This window comes from Salvelinus sp. IW2-2015, linkage group LG6.1 (assembly GCF_002910315.2).
Source record: "Salvelinus sp. IW2-2015 linkage group LG6.1, ASM291031v2, whole genome shotgun sequence".
Lineage (NCBI taxonomy): Eukaryota > Metazoa > Chordata > Actinopteri > Salmoniformes > Salmonidae > Salvelinus > Salvelinus sp. IW2-2015.
The window spans coordinates 8,769,441-8,786,989 of NC_036845.1; the positions used below are offsets into that span (position 1 = coordinate 8,769,441).

The 17,549-nt window shown below is 41.6% G+C and overlaps 1 protein-coding gene across 5 annotated transcripts; it reads right to left on the bottom strand.

Moving 5' to 3' along the window:
- Positions 1 to 741: 741 nt before the first annotated feature.
- LOC111964986 (hemojuvelin-like) lies at positions 742 to 8,688 on the bottom strand. Of its 5 annotated transcripts, none has more exons than XM_023988895.2 (5): positions 8,409 to 8,688; positions 5,173 to 5,309; positions 3,163 to 3,314; positions 2,480 to 2,994; positions 742 to 1,490 (listed from the first exon to the last, which is right to left on the bottom strand). In XM_023988895.2, the coding sequence occupies exons 3-5, from the start codon at positions 3,257 to 3,259 to the stop codon at positions 828 to 830; spliced, it is 1,275 nt and encodes a 424-aa protein (XP_023844663.1). In that variant the 5' UTR covers positions 3,260 to 3,314; positions 5,173 to 5,309; positions 8,409 to 8,688; the 3' UTR covers positions 742 to 827. The 5 variants fall into 5 exon arrangements, with proteins under 5 accessions (XP_023844663.1, XP_023844662.1, XP_023844664.1 ...); XM_023988894.2 differs by having other exon boundaries at positions 8,399 to 8,688; XM_023988896.2 differs by lacking the exon at positions 5,173 to 5,309.
- Positions 8,689 to 17,549: the final 8,861 nt, after the last annotated feature.

Consider the following 17,549-nt stretch of genomic DNA (forward strand, 5'->3'; position numbering starts at 1 on the left):
CATTATTACATGGAAGGCAATTTGAGGTATTTTCCAGCATTTGGAAAACAATATATTATTTTCATTTACTCTTTGCTTGAGTTGTTGTTTTAGAAAGATGGTATGAGTAACTTTGGGAAGATATATTTTTTACTTTGGCAACTACAGTAGGGATAAATATGAACAGGATGAACAATACATTGTAAACATTGTCTTACAAATACTGACATATGAACCAAACGTACATTCAAAAACATTCCCTTATGAAATCGAGACATTATTACAACTCACTGCAAACCAAATGTAGACACACAAAGATGACGTAATAAATTAGTGATAAATTAGTTTCTTTACAGAGGATGATACCACTGTAGTATTATATTTACTATAAATAAACCACTAAATTCCCTCCATGATAAAATAAATGGAAAATAACAGAAAGTATATAAAAAAAGAGTTAAAGATTCCATTTACTGTCTGGATTCGTGGAATTATGCAACAGGCCGCAGCATGCCATCCTCTGTGCTGAGACGGATAATACATATTGTTTTAATACATTTGGCTCAGCATAGTTAAGGGATTAGAATCAACACAACTAGTGTCAGGCTTCAAGAGTTCACTTCTATCCTCACTGAGAGCATTCACCTGTATTTATTCCTATCAACATTCTTTTCCTGCTGGAAGAAAACAAATCAGGGAAACATTGACTTCTGTAACCAGTCACAATGCCACTGGGTTCCAACCAGTCAAAGGTGATGCCTGTTGTTTATGAAACAAGGCCATCAAGTATGAAGAAAGAGCATCTGCTCGGTCACAGACTATGCCCAAAGCTCCTACCAGTCACTAGTTCATAAACACTGCCCCGTCCACAGAGCCAACAGATGCTCTGATAGGACGGCCACAGCCAGGATCAGAGGCAGACATGGGCTACTCCCATCGGCCTTGCCCACCAGTAGCAGATGCACCTTATTGGGGTCTGAGATCATTCCCCGGGCGTCTTCCAGGGCCGCCACGGCCGCCGTACTGGAGTTGAGGTCCCCTGTGGCCAGCAGGTCAAACAGGCAGGCCTGGTAGTAGATGTCCCTAGCAGGGAGGAGGGCTGCACAGTGGACATGGGCTGCAGCAGAGGGCTGGCTGGAGGAAGAGGAGGAAAGGGAGGAGGAAGAAGAGGGGCTGGGTAGCGTCTCTAGGCGCTGTGAAGGTGGGCAGCCATATACACACAGCTGCAGGTCCTGCTCGGGGGTGAATGCTTCAGCAATGGCACTTGGCGAGCGTACTGACAGGCCCAGGGACCGCCCACTCTGACGCACCACCAGGGTGGTGCCGATGTGGGCAGCACGGATCTCAGCCTGGCGCCCAGGCAGATCAGAGTGGACGCTCAGGCTGTGCTGGCCCTGCCTCTCCCCGCTGGTCACTGAGCCGTCCAAGAAGGCTGCGGGAACGTTGTCCAGCTCCGCCTGGTAGATCTGCTGCTCGATACACTGGCGCCAGTTCTTAAAGATGATGGTAATCTGGTGGAGAGACACCCCTGTTGTTACACACACCCTTCCAATGAGCTAGACCTACGTATGCTTTATTTATGTATAAAGAAATGTCATGCATTGTACGTAGTTATATTTTAAAGGTCCAATGAAGCAATTTTTATCTCAATAATAAATCATTTCTGGGTAATAACTAAGTATCTTACTGTGATTATTTTCACTCAAAATTGTCCCCCCAAAAATGTAAGTTTCTTGGCAAAAAGCAATTTCTCAAGCAAGAGCGGGGAGGGAAAACTAAAAACTAGCTGTCACAGATCCCTCTGGAAATGTCATTACGCACACCTGGTCCCTATTCCCAGTTGATTAGTAACTGTATAAGTGTGCCCTTTGTTCACCATTGTCCTGTCGATTATTGTTCCAATGTCCGTTGGTCGTGTGAGTACCTGTGCTGTGTGTTTTGGCTTTTGTGCCATTGTGGATTGCGCAGATGATTACGGGTCTCGTCCCATGTGGTATCGTGCGCTTGTGTTATTTATTCGTGTTACTCCTCGCACTTTTGTTTGGATTTCAACCCTGTGTTTTGTATACATGTTTGTTTGGTCTTCATCCCCGTGCCTTTGCAAGGCACGCTGTTATTTGGGAAATAAAAAAACCCTATTACGCATTCCTGTGCCTGTCTCCCGATCCTCCATACCAACGTGACACTAGCTGTTATTGGCAGAGAGGTTTGGAACTCTCTTTCTTATTGCCGTGTTACYGAATTTACCGCCTGGTGATGTCACCGGGAAGGCTAAAACTCCATCCCACTAAAACAGGCAGAAATTTCAGGTGGCCTTTTCAAACAGCTCTTACACTAAAAGGGCATTATCATAATTTTCACAGTATTATTCAAACCTCAGGGTAGAAAATCTAATTTTTGACTGTACTGGGCCTTTAAGAACGGATCGTAAATTGTATAATTTTTTATTTTTTTAAATAAAATATTATTTACTATATATTATTTTAGAAATGAGGCCTACCGTGATGAGAGCCGTGGCATACGCCCCTCCTCTCATGGGGGCGCTAGTTGCCTGAACGTATAGATACTCATTATCTATCAGTGGCCAGGCCCCTTGTACAGCGCACGTCTGGAACTCATCACGGAAGGTGCGAACATGGGGATCCCCGAACACCCCACAGTGGAGATAGTCAGGGGTCCGGCCCTCACGCTGGAGGTAGCCCTTCTCGTAGATACAGGCGTCCCCAGAGATGGGGGCCTGTGGCAGGGGCCGGGGCTGAGCGGTGGGGCCTGTCCTGGGGCAGCTGTGCTGGATGAGGAGGTCCTCGATGCCCTGCACGGCTGAGTGGTAGGCCAGGTCGCCCCGGCAGGCACGGGCCATGCGGCGGGTACACATGGCATAGGAGCGGAGGGCACTGCAGTAGCCCGCATTGCCCTCTCTGCTGCCGCCTCCTCCGCCCCCACCGCTGCCCCCAAGGTCCAGGGTGACAGCTACAAAGTCAGAGTTGCACCTCAGGATGCGACAGGATGCCCATACTGTGGAAGGAGGGAGAGAGGTGGAAGCTCCAGTTTATTAATCATTAATAGCGTAACAATAGTAGGAGAAAAAAATATGTCTTTCCATTGAGCATGTAACAGAAATATCACATTTGCTTGACATTATTGGGAAGTTTGAAGACAATAGCTGTGGATCATAGAAAGCACCTTGCAGGCAGCACAGGTGAAACAGTAGCAATGCCACTATGACGCTGTGTTTCCATGACAGCTGTGAGTAGTGGCTGCAAAGGGCCAGTGTCCCCATCCCCTTCCAGCCTCAGGCCGAGGGCTGCAGACAAGGCTCAGGCTCAGTACAGGGGCTACAGATGCAGGCAGGGCATAGATAGAGACAGACATTACACACTGTGGCCTGTAGGTGGAAACGCTACACCAATACCACAGGTAAAATCTAGGCTCAACTCCAGTAGACCATTTGTCAAGATAGAGTGCAATTTGTATTGAATACAAATTGTAATATTTTATCATATAACAAGCGGATCACAAGATCTACAGTTGAAGTCGGAAGTTTACATACACCTTAGCCAAATACATTTAACCTCAGTTATTCACAATTCCTGACATATAATCCTAATAAAAATTCCATGTCTTAGGTCAGTTAGGATCACCACTTTATTTTAAGAATGTGAAATGTCAGAATAATAGTAGAGAGAATGATTTATTTCAGCCTATATTTCTTTCATCACATTCCCAGTGGGTCAGAAGTTTGCATACACTCAATTAGTATTTGGTAGAAATTGCCTTTAAATTGTTTAACTTGGGTCAAACGTTTYGGGTAGCCTTCCACAAGCTTCCCACAATAAGTTGGGTGGATTTTGGCCCATTCCTCCTGACAGAGCTGGTGTAACGGAGTCAGGTTTGTAGGCCTCCTTGCTCGCACACGCTTTTTCAGTTCTGCACACAAATTTTCTATACAATTGAGGGCTTTGTGATGGCCACTCCAATGCCTTGACTTTGTTGTCCTTAAGCCATTTTGCCACAACTGTGGAAGTATGCTTGGTGTCATTGTCCATTTGCAAGACCCATTTGCGACCAAGCTTTAACTTCCTGRCTGATGTCTTGAGATGTKRCTTCAATATATCCACATAATTTCCTTTCCTCATGATGCCATCTATTTTGTGAAGTGTTCCAGTCCCTCCTGCAGCAAAGCACCCCCACAACATGAGGCTGCCACCCCCGTGGTTCACGGTTGGGATGGTGTTCTTCGGCTTGCAAGCCTCCCCCTTTTTCCTCCAAACATAACGATGGTCATTATGGCCAAACAGTTCTATTTTTGTTTCAACAGGACAGAGGACATTTCTCCAAAAAGAACAATCTTTGTCCCCATGTGCAGCTGCAAACCGTAGTCTGGCTTTTTTATGGCGGTTTTGGAGCAGTAGCTTCTTCCTTGCTGAGCGGCCTTTCAGGTTATGTCGATATAGGACTCGTTTTACTGTGGAATAGATACTTTTGAACCTGTTTCCTCCAGCATCTTCACAAGGTCCTGCTGTTGTTCTGGGATTGATTCGCACTTTTCGCATCAAAGTACGTTCATCTCTAGGAGACAGAACGTGTCTCCTTCCTGAGCGGTATGACGGCTGCGTGGTCCCATGGTGTTAATACTTGAGTACTATTGTTTGTACAGATGAACGTGGTACCATCAGGCGTTTAGGAAATTGCTCCCAAGGATGAACCAGACTTGTGGAGATCTACAATTTTTTTTCTGAGGTCTTGGCTGATTTCTTTTGATTTGCCCATGATGTCAAGAAAAGAGGCACTGAGTTTGAAGGTAGGCCTTCGAAATACATCCACAGGTACACCTCCAATTGACTCAAATGATGTCAATTAGCATATCAGAAGCTTCTAAAGCCATGACATCATTTTCTGGAATTTTACAAGCTGTTTGAAGGCACAGTCAACTTAGTGTATGTAAACTTCTGACACATTGGTATTGTGATACAGTGAGCATTAAGTGAAATAATCTGTCTGTAAACAATTGTTGGAAAATTTACTTGTGTCATGCACAAAGTAGATGTCCTAACCGACTTGCCAAAACTATAGTTTGTTAACAAGAAATGTGTGGAGTGGTTGAAAAACTAGTTTTAATGACTCCAACCTAAGTGTATGTAAACTTCTGACTTCAACTGTAATTGTAAGTAATTAAGTAGATGTAGTTCATACCTATTTGAATAGATGCTAACTACTTTTTAAGGCTGTGTTTTGGTGCAAAACGATCTCCCACACTCTTGGAACCCATCAACAGCACTCTGACTGACTGTTCTGCTTGGACATGGACAAGATGAAGACAATGGAGAGAACTGTTGACAAACAAACAGTCAAGAATCAGAGAAAAGCAACACCATTGGTCACCATTTGGTCACATTTAGGAATAGGACCAATAATTTGATCAACAGTCTTAGTTGATGAAGGCAGTCTTATCCACCTGACCACCAGTCAGATCAGATCATGTTTGAAGCTGCCATAATCATAGCCATAATAATAGTCCTATAATCTTCAGTATTTTCATTACAGAGCTTAAGTTTCCATACAGTAGATAAACTGCCCAAGTAACCTAACGTCTGTGGTAACCATTGGCATTGTAAACAATTATCTGTTAGTGTTGTGAAGCTAGGCTTGAGACAAAATATAGTAAAACAAAGAAAAACTATGGCTAACATGTGTGCCACAGCACTATGTATCAAAACCCCATTTTATGTTATATTTCAGTTCTTGGTATAAAGCAAGCATTTACCTGTCAAAGCTAGGCTACAACAATGTTGGTCACTTGGTCAATTGGGCATTTTTCAATTTGGACTCTTCTCCCTTTTCCGTTTGCCAGCGGAGAAGAACAAACAAGGGCCAGAGAAAGTCTCTCTTTGTCATGTCCAATTTAGTAACCAAAAGGATGGCATTATTGTATTTGATTTATGTGTGGAAAGATCTAAGTTTAAGGAAAGGTGTAGGCCTACATTCTAGTAAGACCTTCACAGAACTTATGTGCATTACATAGTGAAACCCTTTGGCAGTACAAGGCATTCCTAAAGCATTGGTGCCAAGAGTGCCTTTGAAAGCGTCATGGCATGGGCCAGATTGAACCATGTGTGCAGTGCGTTTGTGTGTGGTCCTCTCTCTCTCTGAACCAACACTAAAGTCTGACCTTTATTACAGTTTGGCAGACCTGTGCAGTGYGCCAGGGAGAGGGGGTATGATGGGGAGGTTACGAGAGCAGCAGGGGCAGAAATAGAGTATGCTAAATATACCAGACTCTCTCTCTCTCCACCCAGCCCCTTTCCTTCATGTGTTCCCCTGGTCTGAAATAGTCAGGGCTACAAGGCAGAGGAGGGAAGGGTAAGCAGGTGTGCCCAACGGCAGTTCCAATACTCAGGGAGGGAGTGGCTATGGCTACTAGTTGTCACAATCAGTCTTCAATCAGACACATCTTCAACTTACATTATCAAATGAATCTTCTTGAACTGTATTCCAACTAACAGCAGCAGTGTATAGAACTGCCCCAACCCAGTCTCTTCACTTCTGTTTTCAACGTTTTTCAATGCCCTAGATTGGTCTCCTTTTGTTGTCCGGTGGGCATTGTGTTCACTAGTGTAGTGGCTGAGGTCTGGAATGTCGACCAATGGATTCTGATGCAGCTGCACTTTTGGAGTGGGGGTGTATGCCCCCCCACCTTTTTTGCACTGCTTTGAAAATCACAGTGACCTCACTCTGCACAGACCAACAACACTGACAGGGTCCTATTTGTTCCATCCATGAACAGCAAATAATCACTGTGCATACACACACAGACAGTCGCTTGTGAATTAAACATCAATACGGTACTACCTTTAGGGCAACACTGCACCCGTACACTTGTTAACCACAAAACCCTAACTCTCCTTCACACACACACACACACACACACACACATACGTTTGTTTTACTATCCTTGTGGGGTTCAAACCTAGCCCTAACCCTTACCTAACTCTAACCCTAACCTTAACCCTAACCCCAAACCCCTAAAACTAAACCTAACTCTAACACGTAATTCTAACCCTAAACCTAAGCTTAAAACAGCCTTTTTCCTTGTGGGGAACAGCGAAATGTCCCCACTTGTTTGATTTGTTTTAGGCTACTACCCTTATGAGGATCTCTGGTCCCCACATGAATAGTAAAACCAAACACACGCACACACACACACACACACACACACACACACGACGTCACCATAGAGGTGGGTTGGTCACATGTGCGACTTAGGGAAGTTTTTGCTCATGGCTTGGCCTGGAGTGACATGTCCATGTGGTTCTACATGTCAACTCCAGCTCACTTAAAGACCAGTGGTTTTCACTCATTCATTAGATCAATCCCCAACTTGTACTGGACACAAAGACCACAAACACAGAGCAAGCTGTTGGTTGTTTGGCTCAACACAAACACAGAGCAAGCTGTTGGTTGTTTGGCTCAACACAAACACAGAGCAAGCTGTTGGTTGTTTGGCTCAACCTCAATTGATTTATTGATGAATGAGACTTTAATGTGATCCAATCTGTTTGTGTCTGCATAGGAAAGGTCCAATGAATGTGTGCACATCATAGCATCTTTGTAATTTGTATAGTGCAGCCCCTCTCTCGCTCTCTCAAGGTTTCCTTCCACCTGAAGTTTTCCTTCACATGTGACATGTCTTTACTGTGACAGTGGGAAGACCAGTGTATTTTGATGGACACTATCAAACATTCAAATAACTTTAGACTGATTGACTAATTGTATGATCTATTTTATTGTAATCTATCTATTGTACATTCTATCTATATCCATATGATTTATCTGTGAAAAACATAGGTTTGATTAAAACAATTATTTTATGACAATCAATTGCTGTACTTCAGGCATATTCAAGGGGTACTATTATATTAATGAATGGCTAATATACGGGTATCATTCTATTGTTGTTATATACTGCTGATGTAACCTTAAATTCCACATCACCAATGTCACCCAAGTGTCAGTCTACAGTACATGCCATTCTGCTGTATTTCTTGATTTACTCACAATGACAGGGAATTTGTTCTAATATTAGGCCTGGAGAAAGTATTTAAAGCAACAAGTTCCATTAGGGAACAAAGTGAATTGTACAATGTTAGAAAAAATATGTTCCAACCAAATAAAGCTTTACACTTGCTTGACCCAATCCATACATTCTTCATAGCTCACAATGAAATAGTAGTATCTACTGGCACACTGGTTAAATCAACATTGTTGCCGTAATTTCAAATGAAATTTGGTTTAACCAACGTGGAATAGACGTTGAATTTACGTCTGTGCCCAGTGGGTAGGTAAATAATAGGCCACATTTCTGATTGTGTAGCACATGATTATTTAAGAAGAAGCAGGCACAGGCCCTTCCTATCCTCACCAAATCACACCTCTGTTGAAGCTCCGTATGAGACACTGCGTAAATGTCTACACCTCACTCGTTCCAATAGGAAAAACGCGAAGTAGGTTTTGACTCTCAAACTGTCCGAGTGAGCTGCGGACACTGATGTCCAGTCTCAAACTGGTTTCATTGCAAGCCGCTTTTCCTTCCTCTCTCGTTGTCGGCTCTCAGATGAGTGAGATATTTAACAGTGTTTCTCCACGAGTGGTATAAATCACTCGTGTCGAACACCTGCTGCTCGCGTAACAACTGTCCACTTGGGCGCACACTCTGCTAGGCACCGGGGGGCTATTTCAAACYATCACAGCGGCTCTGGCAACCTGTTCTATTTGCATCCTGTTGTTGCTAGTGTGTTTTCTTATTTTTTATAGGAGGCCATTCTATATTTGTTGCCCTCTTGGTTCGCAGGCTATCATAAATCCCCAAGAAAGTCGGTTCAAGTAGTTTTGACAGATATCGTAGCCAGTTGAGTAAAAAAAAAAAAGACTTTTGTTAATATTGCGCTGGCTGGTCTCGGGGCAATTCGTATTATTCTGTGCATAAATCTTTGACACTCCATTTAGTATGATATATTATGCTACGTTATTCATAGGTCGTATAGTAGCCCATCATTCCACAGGTCAAAAACTGGTTGAATCAACGTTGTTTCAAGGTAATTTGTCAAGGTATTGTGACGTGGAATCTATACTGAACAAAAATATAAATGGAACATTTATAACAACAATTTCAAATATTTTACTGAGTTACAGTTCATATAAGGTAATCAGTCATTTGAAATAAAGCCTTAATCTAGGGATTTCACACTACTGGGAATACAGATATGCATATGTTGGTCACAGATGCCTTAAACAAAAGGTAGGGGTGTATATTTAAAAAACTGTCAGTATCTGGTGTGACCACCCTTTAGCTCATGCAGCAACACATCTTCTTTGCATAGAGTTGATCAGACTGTTGCAGTCATCATGCCAATAGCACGCTCCCTCAAAACTTGAGAAATCTGTGGCATTGTGTTGTGTGACAAAACTGCACATTTTAGAGTGGCCTTTTATTGTCCGCAGCACAGAGTGCACCTGTGTAATGATCATGCTGTTTAATCAGCTTCTTGACATGCCGCACCTGTCAGGTAGATGGATTATCTTGGCGATGTAAACACATTTGTGCACAACATTTGAGAGAAATAAGCTTGTTGTGCATATGGAACATTTCTGGGATCTTTTATTTCAGCTCATGAAACATGGGACCAACACTTCACATCTTGCGTTTATATTTTTGTTCAGTATACATGAAAAATACATTGGATTTGAAAAAAGTCATCAACTTTTGTTTTTAGKGTGAAATTTAAACAAAAGGATKATGTAATCATGGTAACCAAATTTCAACATTGACAAACCTTGTATAAAATATGTTGAATTTGTACCTTTAAAACAAAATCAGATCTTCAACTTTAGATCCATTATCAGAAAGAAATTATAATTCAAAGAATTCAACAAAAAATTGACAATATAATAGGCCTAATGATTCAACCTTTGATTTAAAATGTAAAGATATTTAGTGATATTGAATTGTGTTGGTTTGTCAACGCAACCAAATGTCAACATTTGATGGAGATGTATCTTCTGCTTGGACAATTCAATCTGTGCCACACTTTTGAAATACAATATATAGCCTATTAACTTGTCGACAAGTTAACAAATAATATGTTGGATTCACGTCTCCAACTCAAGCAAAAATAAAAGTAAAAATGGGATGGCTCAGATGGAACTAAAATGTATTAAATTGTATTTAAAAAAAAAAATTCTCATCAATCTACACACAAAACCTCATAATGACAAAGCAAAAACAGGTTTTTAGAAATGTTTGGTAATTTATCAAATAAAAATAAAATAGAAATACATTATTTACATAGTATTCAGTCTCTTTGCTATGAGACTCGACATTGTGCTCAGGTGCATCCTGTTTCCATTGATCATCCTTGAGATGTTTCTACAACTGTATTGGAATACACCTGTGGTAAATTCAATTGATTGGACATGATTTGGAGAGGCACACACTGGTCTATATAAGGTAAAAATTGTAAAAATGGGAGGTCCCACAGTTGACAGTGCATGTCAGAGCAAAAACCAAGCCATGACGTCAAAGGAATTGTCCATAGAGCTCTGAGACAGTATTGTATCTAGGCACAGATCTGGGAAAGGGTACCAAAAAATGTGAACASAGTCTCCTCCATCATTCTTAAATGGAAGAAGTTTTGGAACCACCAAGACTCTTCCTGGCCAAACTGAGCAATCGGGGGAGAAGGGCCTTGGTCAGGGAGGTGACCAAGAACCCGATGGTTACTCTGACAGAGCTCCAGAGTTTCTCTGTGGAGATGGGAGAACGTTCCAGAAGGACAAACATCTCTGCTGCACTCCACCAATCAGGCCTTTATGGTAGTGTGGCCAGACGGAAGCCACTCCTCAGTAAAAGGCACATGACAGCCAGCTTGGAGTTTGCCAAAAGGCACCTAAAAGACTCTCAGACCACGAGAAACAAGATTCTCTGGTCTGATGAAACCAAGAGCGCTCAGGGCCACTGGCTTGAATGCCAAGCGTCACATCTGGAGGAAACCTGGCATCATCCCTACGGTGAAGCGTGGTGGCGGCAGCATCAGGYTGTGGGGATGTTTTTCAGCGGCAGGGACTGGGAGACTAGTCAGGATCGAGGGAAAGATGCAAAGTAAAGTACAGAGAGATCCTTGATGAAAACCTGCTCCAGAGTGCTCAGGACCACAGACTGAGGCGATGGTTCCAACAGGACAACGACCCTGAGCACACAGCCAARACAATGCTGGAGTGGCTTCGGGACAAGTCTCTGAATGTCTTTGAGGGGCCCAGCCAGAGCCCGGACTTGAACCAGATTGAACATATCTGGAGAGACTTGAAGATAGCTGTGCAGTGACGCTCCCCATCCCACCTGGGACAGAGCTTGAGAGGATCTGCAGAGAAGAATGGGAAAAACTCCCCAAATCAGGTGTGCCAAGTTTGTATCATCATACCCAAAAGAACACTCAAGGCTGTTATTGCTGCCAAAGGTGCTTTAACAAAGTACAGTACAGAGTAAAGGGTCTGAATACTTATGTTAATGTAATAGTTCCATTTTTTTATTAGTAATACATTTGCAAAAATTCAAAAAATCTGTTTTTGCTTTATCATGTGTCCCGTTCGTCGTAGTGAGGAGACCAAAGCGCAGCGTGATGTGAATACATCTWCTTTAATGAAACGAAGAMCACTTAACAAACTAATACAAAACATCAAAACGAACGTGAAGCTAAGTATAACGATGGAAGACATGCAACATCTCATAGACAATCACCCACAAACCAAACTGGAAAATGGCAACCTAAATAGGATCCCCAATCAGAGRCAACGATAAACAGCTGCCACCATAGACCTACATAATGCCTAGACYACACACACACACCTAGACATACCCAAAACCCTAGACAAGACAAAAAGACACATACCACCCTCGTCACACCATGACCTAACCAAAATAATAAAGAAAACAAAGATAACTAAGGTCAGGTCGTGACRTAATGGGGTATTGAGTGTAGAATGATGAGGGATTTTTTWTWTTYTWATCCATTTTGGAATAAGGCTGTAACGTAACAAGATGTGGAAAAAGTCAAGGAGTCTGAATACTTTCCGAATGCACTGTACATATAAATGTTGATATTTGGTTGCATTTTAAACCAAAAACAATTCAATATTACATTTTTAATACAGTAAATAGCCTTAAGTTAACGCTATCTTCCAAACTAATGTAACATTCAACCTTAAAATGAGTAACACCTCCATGGCCACATTTTGAGGTTATTGTAACTATACTTCTTATSTAATCATATAAAATGTGTACAGTATGTTCAAGATAACATGCATAGGTCTTCTCAGGTCTTCACAATTGCTGTAATAATCTGTRCAAAATCTTAAATGGCCTTGATCACTTACACCATGTACTTTTAATGCAATCCAGGTAATTTGGTTATGCTATTAGATTAAGCACAGTGATAACACATGACACTGTTGTATAAATAAACAAAACATCTGACATTATATTCCAATTTGAATTTTGCTCTACTTTTAAATGGTTGAAAGCTAAGTGATAGACATTCGGGTGCCAACTAAACAAAAAATCYGACATTGTTTTTCCATTGGAATTAGGTTGTGCTTTAAGATGGTTGGAAGCATATTGATAACAAGTTAACAAGATAACAAGATAACAAGGAAATTCAGCTAACTTTTGGCTGTCTTTTTGAGTGGGTGAATATAGGTTGTAATCTCATTGATCAACATCTCAACCAAATACTACCCAGTTATTCACGTTGAGATAAGGTGGTGTGCCCAGTGGGATACCTCTTACCAGGTCATACAATAGCATACAAATTGGATTATGTAATTTATCATACGTCTTGGATGATGTATAGYATTGTACATCTTTCTCTGAGACCAGAGCCCTTAATCTTATGGCTGCAGGGGCAGTATTGAGTAGCTTGGATGAAAGGTGCACAGAGGTGCCCAGAGTAAACGGCCTGCTCCTCAGTCATAGTTGCTAATATATGCATATTATTATTAGTATTGGATAGAAAACACTCTGAAGTTTCTAAAACGGTTTGAATTATGTCTGTGAGTATAACAGAACTCATATGGCAGCCAAAAACCTGAGAAGTTCCACTTCCTGTTTGGATTTTTTCTGAGGGTGGTATATTTTCAACCAAGCTCCCATTGAAATTACAGCGAGATATGGAGGAGTTTTCACTTCCTACGGCTTCCACTAGATGTCAACAGTCGATAGAACTTTGTCTGATGACTCTACTGTGAAGGGGGGCCGAAGGAGACAGGAATGAGTAACCCCTGCCATGAGGTGACCACGCTTTGACCACGCGCGTTCACGTGAGAGGCAGCTCCGTTCCATCGCTCAACTGAAGTCAATGTAATTCTCCGGTTGGAACGTTATTCAAGATGTATGTTAACAACATTCTAAAGATTGATTCAATACATCGTTTGACATGTTTCTACTGACTGTTACGGAACTTTTGGACATTTCGTCACGTTTTAGTGAACGCRCTTTGTKWYTTTGGAATTGTTTACCAAACKCGCTAACCAAAGTAGCTAATTGGACATAAATAACRGACATTATCGAACAAATCAAGCATTTATTGTGGACCTGGGATTCCTGGGAGTGCATTGTGATGAAGATCATCAAAGGTAAGGGAATATTTATCATGTAATTTCTGGTTTCTGTTGACTCCAACATGGCGGCTAATTTGACTCTTGTTCTGAGCTCCGTCTCAGATTATTGCATGGTTTGCTTTTTCCGTAAAGTTTTTTTGAAATCTGACACAGCGGTTGCATTAAGGATAGGTATATCTATAATTCCATGTGTATAACTTGTATTATCATCTACATTTATGATGAGTATTTCTGTTGAAACGATGTGGCTATGCACTATCACTGGATGTTTTTGGAACTAGTGAATGTAACGCGCCAATGTAAACTCAGATTTTTTTATATAAATATGAACTTTATCAAACAAAACATGCATGTATTGTGTAACATGAAGTCCTATGAGTGTCATCTGATGAAGATCATCAAAGGTTAGTGATTAATTTTAGCTATATTTCTGCCTTTTGTGACTGCTATCTTTCGCTGGAAAAATGGCTGTGCTTATTGTGGTTTGGTGTGACCTAACATAATCGTTTGTAGTGCTTTCGCTGAAAAGCATATTTGAAATCGGACACTTTGGTGGGATTAACAACAAGATTACCTTTAAAATGGTATAAGACACATGTATGTCTGAGGAATTTTAATTATGAGATTTCTGTTTTTTGAATTTGGCGCCCTGCACTTTCACTGGCTGTTGTCATATCGATCCCGTTACCGGGATTGYAGCCATAAGAAGTTTGAGTTAGCAGGTACTGTAACTTTTGTCAACTCTGAGTTCAATTTGGGTTAACCGGTACCACGAAAGTCACTCACCTTTTAGCCAGGTAAATTTCTATGGCAACGAATCCTTCAGAACTAACCTGCTTGGGGCAAGCTAACTCAGGGCTAACTCAATGTGTTCTGAAGAAGTGTCTGAGCCACTAGTTGAGGACCAATTTAAAAAACGTGTGTGTAAAAATGTTTTGCAATGTTAAAATACCGATCACATTGCACATTTAATAAKGACAGAATTTGCTTTCCAAACTGTAMATTTTTTKGCGGAATTGTATTTTAAAATTGGCAAAAAGAAAACTGACAACCGCAACCAACCAATGACAAATAATCCATAGATGGCAGTTCCCGTTCAAGTCAAGACTGGTAGCCATTGCTAGTGTATCCATGAGTTTATCTGTAAAATTGCCAGGGTTAAAGATTCCCAAACCCTGCTATGGATTATATGTCTATATACGGCCACAATGCAGCAAGCTGTTCTACAGATCAAAGAAGGAGCGATAGTAGTGGGAAAAAGATGCCYGTGCATTGATAAGCACACCAAACACGGCATTAACGATAAGTAATAAAATAAGGAAACGTTTCTTTCATTATAATTTCAGCACAAATGAAAATGTGGCACTGACSCGCCAATGGATTGATATTTCAGCATTGTCTCAATGAAGAGTTCGCCTTCGACTAGCCATATGCGACATACACACGCAGTTACAAGCCTGCTAGAGTTAGCGGCAGGCGGACGAGCAATATCCCCCATCATACGGATGAAGCCTGACCTGGAATGTGAAGGTAACTGAAGCTACCTAGCTTTATAAAAGCCTGAGTAGATCTAGTTAGCTCGTAGTATACCACAACAAAGGAGAATTACGGGGAGAATTACRACAAATGTTAGGATAATTTAYGTAAAAGGTTAGGAGAACTAAAAAGAAAGTTTAGGTAAATGTACATAGCAGGTTAAGTGAATTTGGTTAAGTTTAGAATAWGGGTTAGGGGAAGATTTAGCTAAAATACTACAGTTGTCCCCAATTTGACTCAAACACGCAACATTTGAATTGCAAGATGGTCGCAGATTACGCCCATCCATCCTCCCTGATCCAATCTCCCTACCTTTAGTTCTGTCTAAGTAACTAGACCATTGGTAGGTAACATAGGGCTTGGAGGTGCCCAGAAATATGTTTCGTATGGCTCTGAGGCCAGGCTGCGTGGTTTGTATGACGACCCAACAAAACCAGTGGTCTGCACCATGCACCATTCACACAGCCAAGGTGCTAAACTCAGCAGGAATAGGACAGGTGCCAAACCCCCCAAACAAACTGTAAGGCTATACTGTATTTAGAAACTTTGAAACTGGTATCGAAAATACAACAAAGTGACCAAACGTGTGATCATGTTTTCAGATAGTAGGCGAATATCAGTAAACGACATGACTACACGTTTTACCCATTCAATTTATTGCTAGGATTTCACGTGACATGTGGCGGGCACCAGTGGCGCGAAATTTCATTGATTGACATCTGAATATCATTCATGCCGAATTTGGGTGAGTCCATTGTAGTTTAATATTTAATCATGATTTATTAAAAGTTCAAAGATGTAGACATTCCTGCAGGGATACACACACAGAGGGAAGGATAGTCAGACGTGTTTACTCAACTGCGGAGAATGTCCGAAGTTATTGGCCTTTTAAGAGGGGCACCTACATCCCTCAGTGAGCGTTGCATAGTGGCCTTTGTTTGTTGTGGCAGTGGAGGCGGGGTCCATTGACCAAGCAGTGGCTATTCGGAGCGCGAGGTCCATTGTCAGAGAGCTTTTAGGAGAGGAAAGAAGTCCTGTATCTTCGGCTCTGGATAATTGCAGAATGGGTTCGGAATGCATTTAAGAAAACAGATCCAGCATATAAGGAATTCTGGACTAATAAGAACCCATATTTCTAACTGCCTGGCGAGTTGTTGCTGATGCATTTTCATAGGCCATATCAAAACATATTCCAGATAATGGCGACACTATATGAATGAAGAGGMAATTAATCACTTGTGACTTGAGGTAAGGGTTTAAACACATTTTCATTGGTCTATATGTTTATCTTAGTTAGTGTACTTGTTTATAAGGGCTTAGACAGTGTGTGTTTGGACACACTCCTCCAAAGTCCAAACCTTTTCCCCAAACGAAATTATGCACCTGTTATGTATCACTATATATATATATAATTTTTTTTATTATAATACTTTTGACAATACATTTTAGAATGTGAAGTGTTTTTTCCATAGAAAACTTTTTATCCCTTTACTTTTTTGGTTGCCCTAAACAGATTACCCCTATGTGGCCTGGAGACCTGTTGCCCTGGTAACTGTTAGGGCTGTGTGTGTGTGTGTGTGTGTGTGTGTGTGTTGTGTGTGTGTGTGTGTGTGTGTGTGTGTGTGTGTGTGTGTGTGTGTGTGTGTGTGTGTGTTGTGTGTTGTGTGTGCGTGCGGGGAGAGAGAGAGAGAGCATGAAGCTCTCTTTTAGACAGTGACTAATATGCAACACTTTTGTCTTCCTCAGGCAATGTGAGTCTCAGACATATCTGAAGAGAGGGTAAACTTGGGACTGCAGCCAGATCATGAAATATTGGTGTTTGGGGAGGCAGATTAAGTGTTAATTAACCCCTCCCAGGGCCAGGCAGGTGTGGGATGTGGTGCACTGTTGTACAATGCCCTCCCAATATTGCACTCGTCCCGGCCTCCCGGACCCAGGGTATTCCATCTTTAACAGAGGAGCTCAGAAAGGTTGTTTTTCCTCATTATTTTCTCTCTGTACATGTGTGTAAGAACACTGTGATATGTACTTCAAAACTTTGTTCTCACTTAAAAATATATTTTCAAAATCACTTTCTACAATACATTTTGCTACTACAATTATTTAGAGAAACATATGTGTAATACTATGTAATTCGCCATATCGACCCAATTTATTCTATCTATTCACATGTGGCCTGTTATGGGAGAAACCCAGTGAATTTATTCTATACAGTTGGTAAGCCTCTGCTTCCAAATGGTCCCACTGTCCGCACCTGACACTGGCTGGCTAGCTGCCACGTGGGGACTTTAGCCAACTCCACTAAGTCATTCTCTTCCCTCTGCCCTTGTGACTTCACTCTGAAAGTTCCCACATTTTGGGATAGG

Bases quoted from the DNA above. Each gene is read 5' to 3' on its own strand.
- LOC111964986 (XM_023988896.2), bottom strand. From the start codon at position 3,259: ATGGGGACACTGGCCCTTTGCAGCCACTACTCACAGCTGTCATGGAAA. The intron at 2,995-3,162 runs GTGCTTTCTATG...CTCCTTCCACAG, and splicing joins TCACCTGTGCTGCCTGCAAG to TATGGGCATCCTGTCGCATC. The intron at 1,491-2,479 runs GTAGGCCTCATT...TCTCTCCACCAG, and splicing joins ATGCCACGGCTCTCATCACG to ATTACCATCATCTTTAAGAA.